At 38.6% G+C, this 16,987-nt stretch overlaps 1 protein-coding gene across 8 annotated transcripts in view; it reads left to right on the top strand.

The window, feature by feature from the left end:
- The window catches only part of DOCK3 (dedicator of cytokinesis 3), a 279,756-nt gene that overhangs the window by 184,212 nt on the left and 78,557 nt on the right, over positions 1-16,987 (top strand). For all 8 annotated transcript variants that reach the window (XR_009247405.1, XM_058679068.1, XM_058679069.1 and 5 more), the window contains exons 15-22: positions 4,090-4,214; positions 5,661-5,823; positions 6,338-6,444; positions 7,004-7,175; positions 7,543-7,640; positions 10,333-10,416; positions 11,719-11,819; positions 15,390-15,471. Coding sequence is in view for 7 of the 8 variants with exons in the window: in XM_058679068.1 (XP_058535051.1) it covers positions 4,090-4,214; positions 5,661-5,823; positions 6,338-6,444; positions 7,004-7,175; positions 7,543-7,640; positions 10,333-10,416; positions 11,719-11,819; positions 15,390-15,471 (932 nt within the window). In the remaining variant the exon portion in view is untranslated. The remainder of the gene's footprint in view (positions 1-4,089; positions 4,215-5,660; positions 5,824-6,337; positions 6,445-7,003; positions 7,176-7,542; positions 7,641-10,332; positions 10,417-11,718; positions 11,820-15,389; positions 15,472-16,987) is intronic.

Genomic DNA, 16,987 nt, shown 5'->3' with positions numbered 1-16,987 from the left:
CATTCTCGCCCCTTTCTTTCTGATGCAGAGATGAAGATAGTTGGGTGTAAGTTCCTGCTTTTGTATGTCTTGTCTGCTTATTGCCTGCCTTGCTCCCATCTTCATTCTCTTCATGGAATGTTCATATACTGGGTGGGGTGTCATGTACATTATTAATCCTTCATCAGTCCCACCTTCTTGAGTAACTGACAAGGCATAAAAAGAGAAATTACCAACCTGCTCTTGAGCACTGTGAGCTATAAATACAAATAAAGATTTTTAATGAAACACATGAATTACTACCATTAACTTACCCACAAAAAGAATTACTATATATAGTGATGTCACAGTATTAAATGTCTATCCTGTTAGAGCAGAAAACATCAGTGAATTCACAGTGTTAGGAACCCCCACCCCCACAAAAAAGATACTGAAGACACGTGAGAAACATGAACAATATGTTTCCTGGGTGCTTTTAAGAAGTCCACCCAAGATTTTTTTTCGTGTTATTTTTAGTGTGTTTATCAAGAAATTGAGGACTACTACAAAATAAAATCAGATCACTGGTTTACATGCCCAGCACAGTCCAGTTTAGATGGTTTGCTAACATTGTATTTTCATGAATGCTGTCGGGAGATTTGCTGTATTCTGCCAAGAGGTAGAATTGGCACAATCCCAAGTAGACTGGTGTGTCTATAGGGAGGAAGTCAGTTCTAATTGTCCAAATGCTTGAGGGAAAGAAAACACATCCATAGAAGCTTTGCCTGGTTCTACCTATTATACTTGAACTCAGAGCCTCATTATAATTGGTGTGAGTGATTTATACAGAAGAAACATAAATATAAAAAAGGAATGTAAACCAGACTCCATACCCAAATATATATAAGCCCTTCTGGTCCATTTCCACTGTGCAAAAGTTCTGCATAGGCTGGAACCATGTGAGACATATTAGGTCTTCAAAAGATCAAGAAAATTCATATTGTAAAAAGGTATACAAGAAATTCAAGTTTTGCATTAATATAAACTTATCTTTTGTATTTTTTCCATGAACTTTCTGAAGTCCCCTCACTAGACTCTAGACTCATTGTGCCTATAGACTCTAAGGCTGGAATATCTGAGGAAAACTTTTTATGCTGTCTAACACTCTGGTGCCTGAGCTGGATCTCAGAAGTTTTCTAAACTTTTGTGGAAATTCTTTTCAGAGAAGACTTGTAAATGTGTACTGACCTCCTTCTCTCAAAGTGGTACTGGGGGGTCATTTCTGGAGTGTCAGACCTGTCACTGCTGAATGCCATGGCACAAGGCAAGTCTTTGAGTGTTCCACAGCCCATTTGTGTCCTGTGGCTGAGCAGCACTGTTGCTCAGACCTGTCATTCTGTAAGGATTCTAGAGTCTATCAGGTCTGTGTGGTAAGTTGGCCTCTGGCTCACTCCTTGCTCCTTCATAGTGGCTGTTCATATGGAATGACAGGAATCAGAATTTTTGATGTGCAGCTGCAATGTATTACAACTGTTCTTCACACACATTCCAAGTCAGGTTTCAACAAACTTTATAACCTACAGGATAGATCTAACCAGCAATCTGTTTTATTACTACTTGCCAGCTGAAACTGGTTTTGTACATTTTAAAAGCATTGTAAAAACAAAGAACACACAAGAAAGACACATGTGACTTGGCAAAGCCTAAAATATATACTGCCTGGCTTTTTACAGCAAAAGTTTGCCAACCTCTGCCTCCTCTAACTACCTAGTTCCCTAAATTACAGCTGTACTAACAGCTAAACACTGGCTATTTTGTAAGGTGGGAAAGGGCAGGTATTGTTTATTCTGAGGCCCTCTTACAAGGATAAACTCATTTTATTCATCTCCATTCAAGAACCTTTGTTGCATGTCATCCGAGCAAAATAAGCACTCAAGAGATGTAAGACATTGTTGGTGCTGTAAGATGCTTTGCCAGTCTTAGGAAATAGAGGGCACCAAACAAAGGGAGGCAGGGCTGCCCATAGCTCTTCCTAAAAGGATGACCCCACAGCAGAGCCACTCAGCATTTCCAACTCCCATTCTGCGTAGAAAAGCCTCACCCTTCCACTATTCCTCCATGCTGCATAAGAGCTGTCCAGGCCTTCATCTACAGCCAAAGTTTATCAGTGTCCTTACAGCAGACCCCCACTTCTGGTCCTTGATAACAAACCATGGAGACTTTCAGAATGACCTGCAGATTCTTTTATTATTATTATTATTATTATTAATTTATTTGAGAATAGAAACAGAGAAAGCTCTCATGTGTTTCACTCACCTAATATCTGGAATTTTTCCAATCAGAAGAAAGAAACCCAGAACCCAATCCAGATTTCCCACATAGTTGGCAGGTACCCAGTTGCGTGAGTCATTACCCACTGCCCAACCCCTAAGTGCACATTAACACACACACCAATATGGAATTTGAGTGTTCCAACCAGTATTTTATCCAGTAGGTCAAATACCCACCCCTGATTTATTTTACTAAAATAATAATAACCCATACTTCCCAATTGTATTTGAATTTTGAATCTCAGTGTTTTCAAGACTTGTTTTATCCAGTCTCTGACAGGCGTAAACTGATGAATTTGTTTCTCCTTTTTAATGGCTCTTCCCACACGCACCCATACATGGAATTTAGTGACTTTTTTAAAAGACTTATTTAGTTAACTTTAAAGAGTTACATGGAGAGAATGATAGAGATCTTTTATCTGCTGATTAAGCCAGGAATTTCATCCTAGTCTCCCACAGGGTAACAAGAGTCCAAACACTTGGGCCATCTTGACACTACTTTTCACACAATCACTAGAAGGGACCTGGATCAAAGATGAAGTATATAGGATGCTGTGGTTATAAGCACCAGCTTTATGTGCTGTACCATCATGTCAGCCCCACACCTGAGTGATATTAATAGCAAGTCAGAAAGCACCTAATAGGGATGTCCTAAGAAAGCAGAAGTTTCCAAACTCATCAGAATTCGAAGCATAGATGCTATCCAGCCAAAAAAGTCTGTGCAGGCTTCAAGTATGTGCACTCTCAAGGTTGTCCTACATATGTAACATATGCCCTTCCCTACCTGAACCAAGTTATTTTGAGAAGTATGATTGTACAGTTCTACCCTTAGATAGGCAGGTGCAAACTCCAAAAGCCTCCTATATGTCAGTCCTGGCCAATCCCTATTCCATGCATGAGATACACTCAGACATTTCTACAACTAGACAGACAAGCAGTCCAGAAAAGATGACTTTCTCATGTGTCCCTGACCAAACCAGAAAGCTTACTTGCTAACCCAAAACAATCCCCACTTTTGTTATTGTGGTCCAAGGTAATGAACACAATCAGAATTAGAGAAGGTAAAAGGGGCCAGCAGGTTAAGCCACTCGCTATAATGCTGGTATCCCATATGAACACTAATTCAAATCCCAGCTGCTGCACTTTTGATACAGCTTCCTGCTTATGCTCCAGAGATCATCAGAAGGTGGCCCAAGGCCTTGAGCCCCTGCACCCATGTGGGAGGCCTGGATGGAGTCCCAGGCTCCTGGCTTTGGCCTGCCTGGGCCCTAGCCATTATAGCCATATGAGGAGTCAACCAGTGAATGGGGAATCTCGTTGTGTGTCTCTGCCTCTCTCCATGTAATTCTGCCCTTCAAAGAAATCAGTAAACCTTTAAAAAAAATGGGGGGGGGGTTATTATTGCTGCACATACATACACAAAGAGAAACTTAGAAAAAGGAGGAATTGTTAAGACAGATGTGATTAAAATAAGTAAATGTTACTTTATATAAAGCTTAGATTATACCTATTCTTTTGGAGGGGAGACTGAGCAGTCTGAGCACCTACAATGTAAGAGAGAATTCTCTGTTGGACAAGCCTTGGAGAACACTTTTGGGATTCACACCTAGCAACACATGACTAACTAACCTGAGTATTGGTGCACCAATATTGGTAGACTGTCCATCGTTATTAACCAAGCTTGGAATGCCCTCAGCACCCACTCAAACCCTGGAGGATCTGAACCCTAGCCTGGTCCTCCATGCTAATGGAACCATGTGGTTTCTATGGTCATAAGGATGTGACATTTTTTTCCCCACAGGTGATATCCGCAACGACTTATACCTGACCTTGGAGAAGGGAGATTTTGAGAGAGGAGGAAAAAGTGTACAAAAGAATATTGAAGTGACCATGTATGTACTTTATGCAGATGGAGAAATCTTGAAGGTAAGACTTTCCAGTCAATCATTTGGAACGGAGTCTGATCCTGTAATGATTTCTCAGATTACCCCATACACATTTGTCTTAGCCTTTTCTTTATCTTCAGAGAAACCCTACAGTGTGCTTTCAGAATGATTTCCATGGTCCTGTAGCCTTTACACATGTTTCTCCTGGTGTTTGGCCTGATTCCTCTCTGCTCCAATTTAGACCTATTTCCTCTAGTTCTGTCCTATAGGATACCTTTGATGCCATAATACATAGTATGTAGTTTTGTCTACTTTTGGTAACTGTCATTAGATCATGCTCCTTCTCTTTGTTCTTTGCAGTAACACAGAAAGTTAGATTTGGACTTCAGTTAAGGATGGCAGTTGGACATTTGCTGAGAGAAAGAATAGCAGATTTAGACCCTGAAAGATTATTTTCTAGCCAGAGTAGAACAAGGATCCTCTGTCACTCTTCTCTAAAAATGAAGGCCTGCAGTGCTGGTTTTGTTGTTAGTATGTCACTTTTCCCATAGTCTTGTTATGATGAAGTTGATGATGAATGGCAAGACATCATTTGCAGCATACTTGGTACAAGACAGATCAGTCTTTTATAAGCCTTGCTTCTGGGAGGAGCAACAGCTCTGTGAAGCAGGCAGAGCAGTAATAGTCATTGCCATGTTACAGAGGAAAAGGATTGAATTAGTTGCAGTTATTTCCCAACACAAAATAAAAGTAAAGGATAATGTTGAGGCAGTGATAAAGACAATGATTTGTGTGTTATTTAAAAAACTCAGCTCAAGGCCGTACCATGTCCATTGTAGAAAACTGTCAAAGGCAGTGGTGTCAGCTGTTCTCACTGCCCTTGTGTGGACAGGGATCAGCTCCTGACTGTCTAGCTCAAAGCTTTCTGTCCTCAGACTGCATGTCAATATTTGCAATCCAGGGTCAGGTTAAATCTTGCCTGTCTTATTTATATCCAAGGAAAGTAAAACAAAGCAGCCAAAAAATGCCAGTCCAACCTTGGGCTGAGGATAATTAGAAAAGGGACTCTGTCTCACTCTACTTTGCCACTAAAATTTTTTTCTGACCTTATTAAATGTAATGTTCAGTTGACTTCTCCAGTGTTTCCTTTTTCAGGGTGAAGAGCTTACTTTAGTGATTCAAACTAACCAGCTTCCCTCCAGTTTTTTGAGCAGTATATATGGTTACTTCTGCCTGGGAAAACAAGCAGCGTTGTGATTACTGATTCTTTATGCTTTATACTATTTTTTTTTACTATTCTTTATGCTGTTTACACAGATGCTTCCAAATTATTTCATTTAAGTCAACTGTATTTTCCCAAAGCATAGATTTAGCCCGAGATGAAATAAGACCTTCAGATAGGAGAAAATAAAGCATTCTGGTATCACAGGGAAGTTCATGTGCTCTCTCCAGAAAAGTGATATCTTGTTTTACTTCTCTCTTCTAGGATTGTATCAGCTTGGGGTCAGGAGAGCCAAATAGGAGTTCCTACCACTCCTTTGTCCTTTATCACAGCAATAGTCCTCGTTGGGGAGAAATTATCAAATTGCCCATTCCTATTGACCGATTCCGAGGCTCCCACCTGCGCTTCGAGTTCAGACATTGCTCCAGTGAGTGAGACTTTTTCAGTACATTTTCTTGAGTATATGAATATAATTCTCCTGTATGAACTGGAATGGAGAGGATTTTTATTGTTGGGACAAGAAAACAAGTTAGGAGTAAATAGATACCCACAGGTGGGATGTCATCAGAGACTATTCTTTAGCCTATAAAGGTAGTGATTCAAAACGGTTGCATCTGGTAGTGGTCCTTGATGTCCAAGATTATCCAGGATCATTCTTGTTTCAATGTTTCGTTTGTACCTATGGAGCTGCTAATTTAAAAAGTCCTCAAGACCAGAAATTTAGTTTTTGTTTAGATCTAGGTAACCTGTGTACCTTGGAGTATAAATAGAAACTCATTGCAATACATTTCTCATCCTTCGTGCTATTTGCTTGTCACCAAGTTAATAAGCAAAGAAAGGAAGAAATGAGGTTAGGAGATTAGTACAAAGGGTATTTCTGTTAAAACAAAGTGGGCACCGAGTTGGGGACAAAAGTAACTAACACTTGGCTCTCATTACAGCCAAGGACAAAGGGGAAAAGAAGCTCTTTGGTTTTGCATTTTCACCCCTGATGCGTGATGATGGTACTACCCTCTCAGATGATATTCATGAGCTTTATGTTTACAAGGTATGAGGCCCTATTTTTTTTCATCTGCACCCCTCATTCCCAGAGGCTACTCTCACACATGATTCTCGGGTGATTTTCTGTGCAGACCCGAGTACCAAAGGTAGTTTGTTGGTAGATGACTAAACTACAATTCTGGGCAGGCTTTTGTCTTTATTCAGGGGCAGGCCTTCCTCTGACAACTAATGCCAACAATCCCTTTGTTTCCCACCTCCTATTCCACTGGATGGAAATCCATTACCAGCTCCACTGTACCACTGTACTTTTGACTAGTACATTTTGAGACCTGCTATTTGAGATCATGGTAGTGTCAGCTGTCACATTATAACTGCACACCAGGTAGAGGCAACATGCTGCATTATACTCTGTTTAAAAGACACATAAATTCTTCTGGGATATTTCTGAACTGAAAATATCTTCATTCTTCCAAACAGACCTGAATCTTAAGGCCCAGCCTTAGGAAGATGAAAGCAAGTATCAACTCAGAAGTTCCTTAGGACCTGGTTGATGCACATGATATGTTGCTCAGAAACCTTTCTCTGTTTTCTACTTTTGCCTATAGTGTGATGAGAATAGCACATTTAACAATCATGCTCTATACCTGGGCCTGCCCTGCTGCAAAGAAGACTATAATGGCTGCCCTAATATCCCTTCGAGCCTCATCTTTCAGCGCAGCACCAAAGAGTCTTTCTTCATTTCCACGCAACTCTCCTCTACCAAACTCACCCAGAATGGTAGGTAATGATGACTACAGGATGGTGCCTTCCTCTGTTCTCTGTGTTGGCTGCCCATGGCTGCTCATGTGGAAGACAAAAATGATTGCTTCTTTGTCCCATGGTAAAGGAACTTCTTTTTCTTAGTTAGAGGATTCGATCAACAATAGCATTTTATGAGATTTCCCGTCATTTTAGTATCTGCAGATTGCACATGCAACATTTATTATTGTGTCCTTGGTCTTGATTTCAATACCTAAAATCCTATTGTAGTGCTCAGACATGCTACTATTCCTCTAAATCTTACCTCTCTTTGAGTGGGAGAGTCAAGGCCTTACTTGATCTTGGAATGATCACAATTCACCATCTATTTGGCATTGTTTTCTAGTTGATCTCCTTGCTCTGCTGAAATGGAAGGCCTTCCCAGACCGGATCATGGATATCTTAGGGCGACTGCGACATGTCAGTGGAGAGGAAATCGTTAAGGTATGTGTTCTACCCAATTTGAATACACTACCCAAGGAAGGATGTTGTGAAGGAGCTGACAACAGCTTAAGCTGCCACTTGCAGTGGCAACATGCCTGCTCATTACCTGCTATTCCACTTCTAATCCAGCTCCCTGTTAATACTCTTAAGAAAGCAGCAAAAGATGACCTAAGTACTTGGCTCCTACTACCCATGTGAGAGACCCTGATGGTTTTCTAGGCTCCTGGCTTTGGCCTGTCCCAGCCCTGGCTATTGTGGCTGTCTGGGGAGTGAATCAGCAGATGGAAAATTGTGCGCTCTCTCTCTCTGTCTCTCTCTCTCCATACACACATACACACCTTAAAGTTCCTCTTTTCTGTTTCCTCAGAAAATAAAATAGGATATTGTAAACAGTACTTACCCAACTGTGTTATGTAGCACTAGCTACCCATTTCTTCTAACTCATATATAATACCACTATTCTACCTCCTTTCATCAATCCTAAGCTCCATTCATTACTATCCTATGTTCAGATTGAGTTTTTTTTAAAGCTTTTGTGTATGAGGAGAAAGTATTTGCCTTTTTGGTATCTGGTTTATTCACTTAACATAAAGCCCTCCATTTCTGTCCCTTCTGCTGCAAATCAAAGAATTTCTTTTCTTCTGGCTAAAGAACATTTCATTGTGTATATAGACTACATTTTTTTAACTTTATTTTTGATGATGATTACATGGTATATCAGGGTGGGAAGGATTGAGGATAAGGGTAAAGTGGGTGAAATCACTGTTCCAAATTTTCTATTTATTCTTTTTTTTTTAAATTTATTTATTATTTTTAATTCATTAATTACATTGTATTATGTGACACAGTTTCATAGGTACTTGGATTCTCCCCACCCCTCCCCAAACCCTCCCACCATGGTGGATTCCTCCACCTTGTTGCATAACCACAGTTCAAGTTCAGTTGAGATTCCCCCATTGCAAGCATATATCAAACATAGAGTCCAGCATCTTATTGTCCACTTATTTATTCTTTTCTATGGGGGAAGGGGAGAGGCAAAGGGGGAATCCACATCCAATCTTCCACGTGACCCAGGGGTGGGGAATCACCACCCAATATCAACCCAAGTATAGACAACATTTTCTCAGTTCACCTGCTGATTACACACATTGGTTGATTCATGTCTTGACTGTTGTCAGTAGTGCTGTAATAACCATGATTGAAATAATGACTTCATGTCTTTTGAATATATACTCAATAATGGAATTGTGAGATCAAATGGCAGTTCTGTTTCTCTCTCTCCCTCCCAGTCTCTCTCTTCCCTCACTCTCCTCTTTCCCCTCCCCTTCCTTTCTCTCTCCCTCTGTCAATGTCTTTCAGTGTTTCTCATGTTTTTCTTTAGTTATTTGAGGGTTTCAGTCCTTAGGCTTAGATGCTTGATCCATTGTGAGTTGGTTTTTGTGTAAGGTTGAAGGTTAGGATCTTGTCTCATACTTCTGATTCAAAGATCCAGGTTTCCCAGCATGTTTATTGAATAAACTATCCTTTCTTCAAGGAGTGATTTTAGCTCATTTGTCAAAGATTTGTTGGTTGTGGGTTGATGGATTAGATTTTTGGGATTTCAATTTTGTTCCTTTTGTTCTCTTTGTATACCGGACTATTTTGATTATAACCTCCCTAGTGTAGTATGTCTTAAAATTTAGTATCGTGATGCCCCCAGCTTTATTTTTATTGTTTTAGCTATTCATGTGTCTCTGTGTTTTCATATTAATTTTGGATATTTTTCTTCTAAATCTGAGAAGAATGTCTTTGGTATTTTGATTGGGATGTCATTGAATCTGTATAGCACTTTGGGCAGTATGAACATTTTGATTATTTTAATTTCTCCAGTCCATAAACATGGAAAGTTTGTCCATTTTTGTATGTATTTATTTCTTTTCTTAATGTTTTGTAAATTTTCCTTGTAGAGATATTTCACACTGTTGGTTAAATTTATCTCAAGACATTTATATACATTTTTGTAGTTATTGTGAATGGAACTGACCTTACAAGTTCTTTCTCGGCTATGGTGTTATTTGTGTATACAAATGCTATTGAGATTTGTGTGTTGATTTTATATCCTGAAACTTTGCCAAACTCTTATGAGTTGCAGTGAGCTATTAGTGGAGTCTTTTAGTTTTCTTATATAAGATCATGTCATCTGCAAACAAGGATAATTTGACTTTCTCCTTTCTAACTTGTATCCTTTGGTTTCTTTTTTTTTTTTTTTCCCCTAATGGTTCTAGCTAAGACTTCAAGAGCTTTATGGAAAAACAATGGTGACAGTGAATACCCTTGTCTGGTTTCAGATATTAACTAGTTTGGTTTCTTACCGAGTTTTTTGAGTTTTATATATATGGAATATACACACACAGGTATTTCAGAATTACTGTTGTGCAGTAGTATCCTTTTTCCTTAGAAATTTAACCTTTACCTAACAGGAAGAGCCTTTCTTCATTTCTTTCAGGATCCTTTGTGCTACAAATGCTGCAAGTCTGCCTATTTGTCTCTTAATTGGATAGTGGAAGGGTACCAGCTGTTTTTTAAGTGATAGTTTGAGGTTTTAAGATATCTTCTACTTTCTTTTTTTATTGGGAGCTAAAATTATTAGTATATAGGAGTTTGAGCACATATGCAAATTCCAGAGACCCAAACCCTCTGCTTCATGTTTCAGTTTTTACAGGACATTCTGGATACACTCTTTGTGATTTTGGATGATAATACAGAGAAATATGGCCTGTTAGTTTTTCAGTCTTTGGTAAGTTACCTTTTTGACTTTTCATGTTTATTATTCCTGTCACTATAAAAAAGTGTAAGGAAAACAACTTATTAGACTCTAGTACTAGATATAGATATTTCCAATAAAAAGGAGCTAAGCAGTGTCAACCAAGGAAGACCAGGCAATCAATCTTCCATGTAGATCCCTCCAAGATAAAATTTGTATAACTCAATGTGGTAGATGTAAACCTCGACTTTGTAGTTTTATATCCTGATTTTATCACTGTTATAGGATTGCCTATTTACTGAAATAGAGACCAGCAAGAAGACCAAAGACTAACAGAGGAAACCATATGGCCCTTTTTTTTTTTTCATTTACTCAGTATGATATAACCACCAGGAAGAGCAGAGACTCATTCATGCTGGTCTGTGAACAACTATGCAGTTCCAGAGATCTCTGGAAATTTTCTCTTTATGTAGTTGTTACAACCAGAGCCTATGAAAATGCCTAGAGACAATGGACAGTTATTCAGATGTTTAGTACATTTTACACAATTCACTATAAGGCTTTTTTGAAAAAGTCCATGGAAAGTAGAATCAAAAGGTAAGTTTATTTTTGTGCAAAAAAAAATTTGAATCAGTTCATAATGTGAAGCTTTTAAAAGTTCATGAAAATGTATACTATGAAGAAACTATACATGGATTTAAAATTCTTTGCACCAAAGTAAACCTATCTTTAATTCCATTTTTGAGGTAATCTTACATATCTAGTCCCATGAGAGGGCTGTATATTCAGAGAACCAGACACTGCAGCTATCTAATAATAAATAGGGAACCAAGATGAAAGTTGGAAGTTTGCCTAGTTTGCTCCTCTGGCTTTTCTTATTTCTCATTTTCCTGGCTGCCAGCCCCATTTCTGATGGGTATAGATTTCCATGAGCTGATATAACTGATAAGACAGTATTTTTCTGCTTTAAATTTTCTAAGCTTGAAGGGTCCGCTTAGTGTTTATGCCATCTATACACAGGTATCCCTGCATGTATGCCTGCCTTTACTCTATGATTTGCTACTCAGCATTATTGTGAAACGAAAAACTCAAAATAACACATGCCCAGATTGATGAGCTCTGGATTTGGATTGAGAGGCTGTGGGGGTAGGAAGATAAAAGATAAAACAAACACAGACACAGGGTAGAAATCTCACATTCAGTACCCACAGGGAGCACTAGAAGAAACACTGACAGTTTGCCATTCCCTGAAGAGAAACAGTCTGTTTCCTGGTAGGGATGAGTCTAAGACCTCCAGAGATCAGAGATCCTTAGTGCCCTATTCTTCTCTCCCAGGTGTTCATCATCAACCTGCTCCGAGACATCAAATATTTCCATTTCCGACCCGTGATGGACACATATATCCAGAAGCACTTTGCTGGAGCTTTAGCATACAAGTATGTTGCTTTTGGGTCTTTGTTTAGACTTGTATTTGGATATGAAAACAGATTTTTAAACCTTGATCCACAATCACTTTTCAACATTCAGCTGCGTTTTCAAACTGTTTCTTTAAATTGCGGTAACATATACATACATAACATTTACCATCTTAACCATTTTCTAGTATATACTTTAGTGACATCAAGAACATTGATGTTGTGTAGCCATCATCAGAATTCCATCAATTTCCAGAACTCTTTTAATCTTACAAAATTGAAATGGAAATGGTTAACAATAAATCTCCCATCTCCATTTCCTCAGCCATTGACACCATTTTTGCTTTCTGTTTATAAATTTGACTGCTGTATGTACCTTATATAAGTAGAATCTTAAAGTGTTTGTCCTTTTATGACTAGTTTGTTTCGTTTAACATAATGTCTTCAAGATGCATTGGTGTTTTAGCATATGCTAGAATTTTCTTTGTTTTTGAGGCTGACTGATATTCCATAGTGTGTGTTTGTGTGTGCATGACATTATTTGTATTCATTTACTCATCCATTGATGGGCAGGTTGAGTTGCTTCCATCTTTTGGTTATCATGAACAAGGTTGTTATTTTATGAATATTCCCAGGAGAGCTTCTGTAGCACACAATAATTCTGTTTGTTGTTGTTTTAAATCATTGTACTGATTTTCACAGAAGCTGCATCCTTTTATTTTCCCACTAGCAGTGCATAAGTTTCATTTTCTCCACATCTTGCCTACATTTGCTTTTTTTTAAAAAAAAAAAGCAATCACCCTAATGGGCTTAAAATAATATCTCATTGTAGTTTTATTTGTATTTTCCCAGTAATTAGAAATCTTGAGCATCTTTCATGTGCTTATTGTCTAATTGTATGTATTCTTTGTAGAAATGTCTATTGAAGTCTTTTGTTCATTTTTTAAAATTTTCTTTTATTTAAAAGGCATACAGACAGAAACAGGAGAGACAGAAGAAGTTTTCTATCTTCTGGTTTACTCCCCAGATTTCTCACAACCAGAGCTGGGCCAGACCAAAACAAGGAGCACTGAACTCAATCCAGATCTCCTATCTGGGTGACAGAGACACAGAAGCTTGAAATACCATTTATCACATCCTAGGGAGGCACACTAGCAGGAAGTTGGAATCAGAAGCTTATGTCAGAAGCTTAAATTTGAGCCGTAACTCAAATTTAAGTAATCCAATATGAGATGTAGGCATCCCAAGCAGCATTTTAACCACTGTGCCAACACTTGTTCCACTTTATTCATTTTTTTAAATGAGGCATTTTTGTATTTTTGTTCTTGAGTCATAGGAGTTCTTTCTGCCTTCTTGCTATTACCCCTTTTGACTTAACATGATTTGTAAATAATTTCCCTATCTATGGATTGCCTATTCAGTGTGTTAATTATGTTCTTTGAAGTAGATGTTTTAAATTTTGGCATAGTCCAAATTATCTATTGTTTTCCTTTGCCTTTGATTGCATCAAAATAATAAATTATTGCCAAATCCAATGTTAATTAAAATATCTCCCTCTTTGTTTCTTGTAAATTCTGCAGTTTTAGCCTTTTTTATGTAGATCTTGACTCCATTTTGAGTTAGTTGTTGTATATTGTGTAAGGTAAGTGTTCAACTTTATTCTTTTTACATGTGAACATCCAGTGTGGATATTCCCATTTGCTAAAGGCTGTATTTTCTCTTTGAATGATCTTGACACAAGTTGAAAATCATTTGGGCCAATGTATGGGAGATATTTATTTCTTGCCTAGTTTATTCAGTTATTGTTTATTGTCTTTATATCATTAAACATTGCTTTAATTGCTTTATGCTTGTAATAAGTTTGGAATTCAGAAAAAGATAGACTTCATTGAATGTTTGCTTTAGGGAGGTAGTTTTGACGTTTATGATACTGTCTTTCAGTCCAAAGCATTATGTCTTTCCATTTATTTGTGTCTTTGATTTTTTTCAGCAACCTTGTATAGTTTTCAGTATGTAAGCCTTTTGCTTCCTTAGTTTCCTCCTAGGTATTTTATTGTTTTGATGCTACTGTAAATAGAATTATTTTTGTTAGTGTATAGAAATGAAATTTTGTGTGTGTGTTGTGTTTCTGACAAATCTGCTGAATTCATTTATTAGTGCTAATAGGTTGTGTATTAAGGGTATAATCCTTAGAGTTTTCTACATACAAAATGTCTGTCTAGGGAAACAAAGATAATTGTACTCTTTACTTTCCAATTTTTATGCCATTTATTTCTTTTTCATGACTAATTGGTTAGGACTGGCTAGGCCTTCTAGTACTAGTTGAATAAAAGTGGCAAAAAGCAAGCATCTTTGTCTTGTTCCTAATCTTAGAGGCAAAGCTTTTCATCTTTCACCATTGAATATGATGTTAGCTATGGACTTTTCAAATAATAGTTCATAACATAATTGTTATATATTTTTTCTTGTAAGAAACAAAGTAAAATTCTAAAAGTAGTGTTACTTCTAACATGTGAAAAAGTGAAGAGCTACTGTCCCTACAAATCAATGCTGAAAAAATAGATAATCCATGGAGATAATATAACTACTAAGCAAATATGAGAAATGCAAATAATCTAAGACCATTAAAGCAATAAGAAACAGTCATTCTCACTTTATACCATTTTCTATACCTACAGTGTCAAGATACACTGAAATAGAAGAATGATAGAAGAATGATGGACTTGTGACTCTTATTAGGGACTGAACTATAATAACAATATAAGGGAAAATGGTGCTGGGGATTAGGGTAGGGGAGGGTAGGAGGGAAAACCCCTGAGCCTAAGGAGCTATATTATGAAAAATATATTTTAAAAATTTAATAAATAAACAAATATTTTTAACAAATCATTTTCTTCTATAGAATTAGTGCAATTTTTTGAAATATGAAAGAAAACAATAATAAAACCGTGAAGTTGTTGGAACAGTGAAAATGTGCTGTCACTCTCAAGCAGGTGCTGTGCTATACCTTTGTATATGTCACCCTGTTAGTATTCACAGTGACTTTGAGATGCATGATTATTTACTTCACATTTTAGGTGAAGAGAATGAGGCAAAGAGAAATTAACTTCAGGGGTACAGAACCAAATTTTGATAGGCCCCAGATGTGACCATGGTCTATACTCTTGACCTCAGTGCTCTGTACCTTACAAATGTGCAGACCTTCTGACCCAGTAATCCCATTCCTCTCAGGTGACTTCTTCCTAAGAAAATTAGGTAGACTATACATTATTCAAAGCTATTTTTGTATTCACATTGTTATGTTTTAGGTGCATAGCAACTTAGGACAAAAACAAAATAGGCATTCAAATCTTTGGGGAAGGAGAGTAGAAGAGTGATTGCAGCTGCTGATTAAAATGTGGCCAACTTCTTATAGACACAGGGTGTTGTCTGCTCAGATGATCTGAAAAGTTCACAGTTATACTGGGTCCATCATTCCATTCTAGCTGATCAGCAGAATGTTATTTCCTCTTTGGATATTCAGGACTACAAACACTTGACTGCATTGCTTTTGGATTAAAGTGGGGTTTCTGGAACTGTTCTCTTTCTCAGGGAGCTCATTCGCTGTTTGAAATGGTATATGGACTGCTCAGCGGAACTGATTCGGCAGGATCACATTCAGGAAGCGATGCGGGTAATGTACTCAGCTTACTCCACTTCAGAGTCCAATCTATACAGTTATTTGTGAATAGAGGCAGTGGTATGGTTTGCAGCATAAGCTAGAATGCTGCCCTGCTTCCAGGAATGACTGCCTTGATCCACATAATCCCCATGTCCTCACCTCAATTTTTACCCCTGAATTATTGCTAGTGATTTTATATTAAAGCAGGAGAATAAGATGATGTACACATGACTCCTGGCTTAAGGATACTGAAGAGGTCATGATAGAAAGGCTGTTTTGTCATTTAAAAAGAAAAAGAAAAAGTCTGTGTTGGTTGAGATCTACTGTGCATCAGACATTCCATTAGCCTCTGGGACTGCAGCAGGGACCTCACCAGAGAAGTCCATGCCTTCATAAAATGGCCATCTGGGCCTGGTGTGATAGCCTAGTGTCTAAAGTCCTTACCTTGCATGTGCCAGAATCCCATATGAGCACCAATTTGTTTGTTTGTTTGTTTTCAGATATATTCTATTTTATTTGAAAGGCAGAGTTTTTTGTTTTTTGGTTTTTGGTTTTTTACAATCTTGACATAATTAGGGTAAAAAGGTTCAAGCACTACAGGAAGATGGGCAAGACAATCAGTTCCATATTGTTTCCTTAATATATCTGATGTAAAAGGGGATTTTAAGGGAGAAGCTCCTCCCAGTCTCCCACCCACCCCAGGTCCCAGATGTGGGGCATGCTCCGAGGGTCTTGCTCAAGTGGTTTTGATAGTTCAACAGCTCTGAATTGCTGCCACTCTCACCACTCCAAGCATGATGAGGTCGTTGGAGAATCCACTGATGGACATAGTCCATCATAGAGCCTCCATTTGCCCAGTATTTTCATTGCCAACATATAGCTGAGGTGGTTGATTGACTAGTTCTGTCCTCTGTCTTTTGATGGTTAGGGTTCTGAGTCTGGAAGCTTGATTGGGGGGATCCCCAAAGAAACTGTTCCTAGACCAGATTCTTGTATGTACTATCAAACACAGGGCCCGGCACAGTCCATCGCCCCGATCAGCTGGTGGTTGCAGTTGCTGGGTTGGTTCTGTTTCCATCCCTGTCTTCCACTGGAACAAATGGGTGTTTGCAGTCCAGCCTGGTTCTGCCCAGCACATGCTTGGCCCTCACATAAACCAGTGGGAGCTGCAGCCCAGCTGGAGCGACCCACAATAACCCCCACCAGGCCCGCCCCCTTCCCTGGTTTGCCAGTATGTGTGGCAGACTAGTCCAGTCTGTCTCACATCCCATTTGGCTGTCATACATGTCAACTATCCAGCCTTCATGGATGTTGTTGGGTGTCTCTGTCTAGCCACCCCAGCCCCGGTCCTAGTTTTCCATGCCCTCCTGTGGGGGGTGGTAACCCAAGAGGGAGGAGCCCACTGTTTCCCTCCCAGGCCACTCCCACTCCCAGATTATGTACTCTCCAGGTGGTTCTTTGGTTTAACTTGACAGAACTAGCCCCCCAGTGCCAGCTTCTGCCAGCTGATGCTGTGGCTAAGCCACAA

The sequence above is a fragment of the Ochotona princeps genome, chromosome 21 (assembly GCF_030435755.1).
Source record: "Ochotona princeps isolate mOchPri1 chromosome 21, mOchPri1.hap1, whole genome shotgun sequence".
NCBI classification, from domain to species: Eukaryota; Metazoa; Chordata; class Mammalia; order Lagomorpha; family Ochotonidae; genus Ochotona; species Ochotona princeps.
Note: the sequence above shows the minus strand (reverse complement) of the source record. Positions and strands in the feature narration are given on the sequence as shown.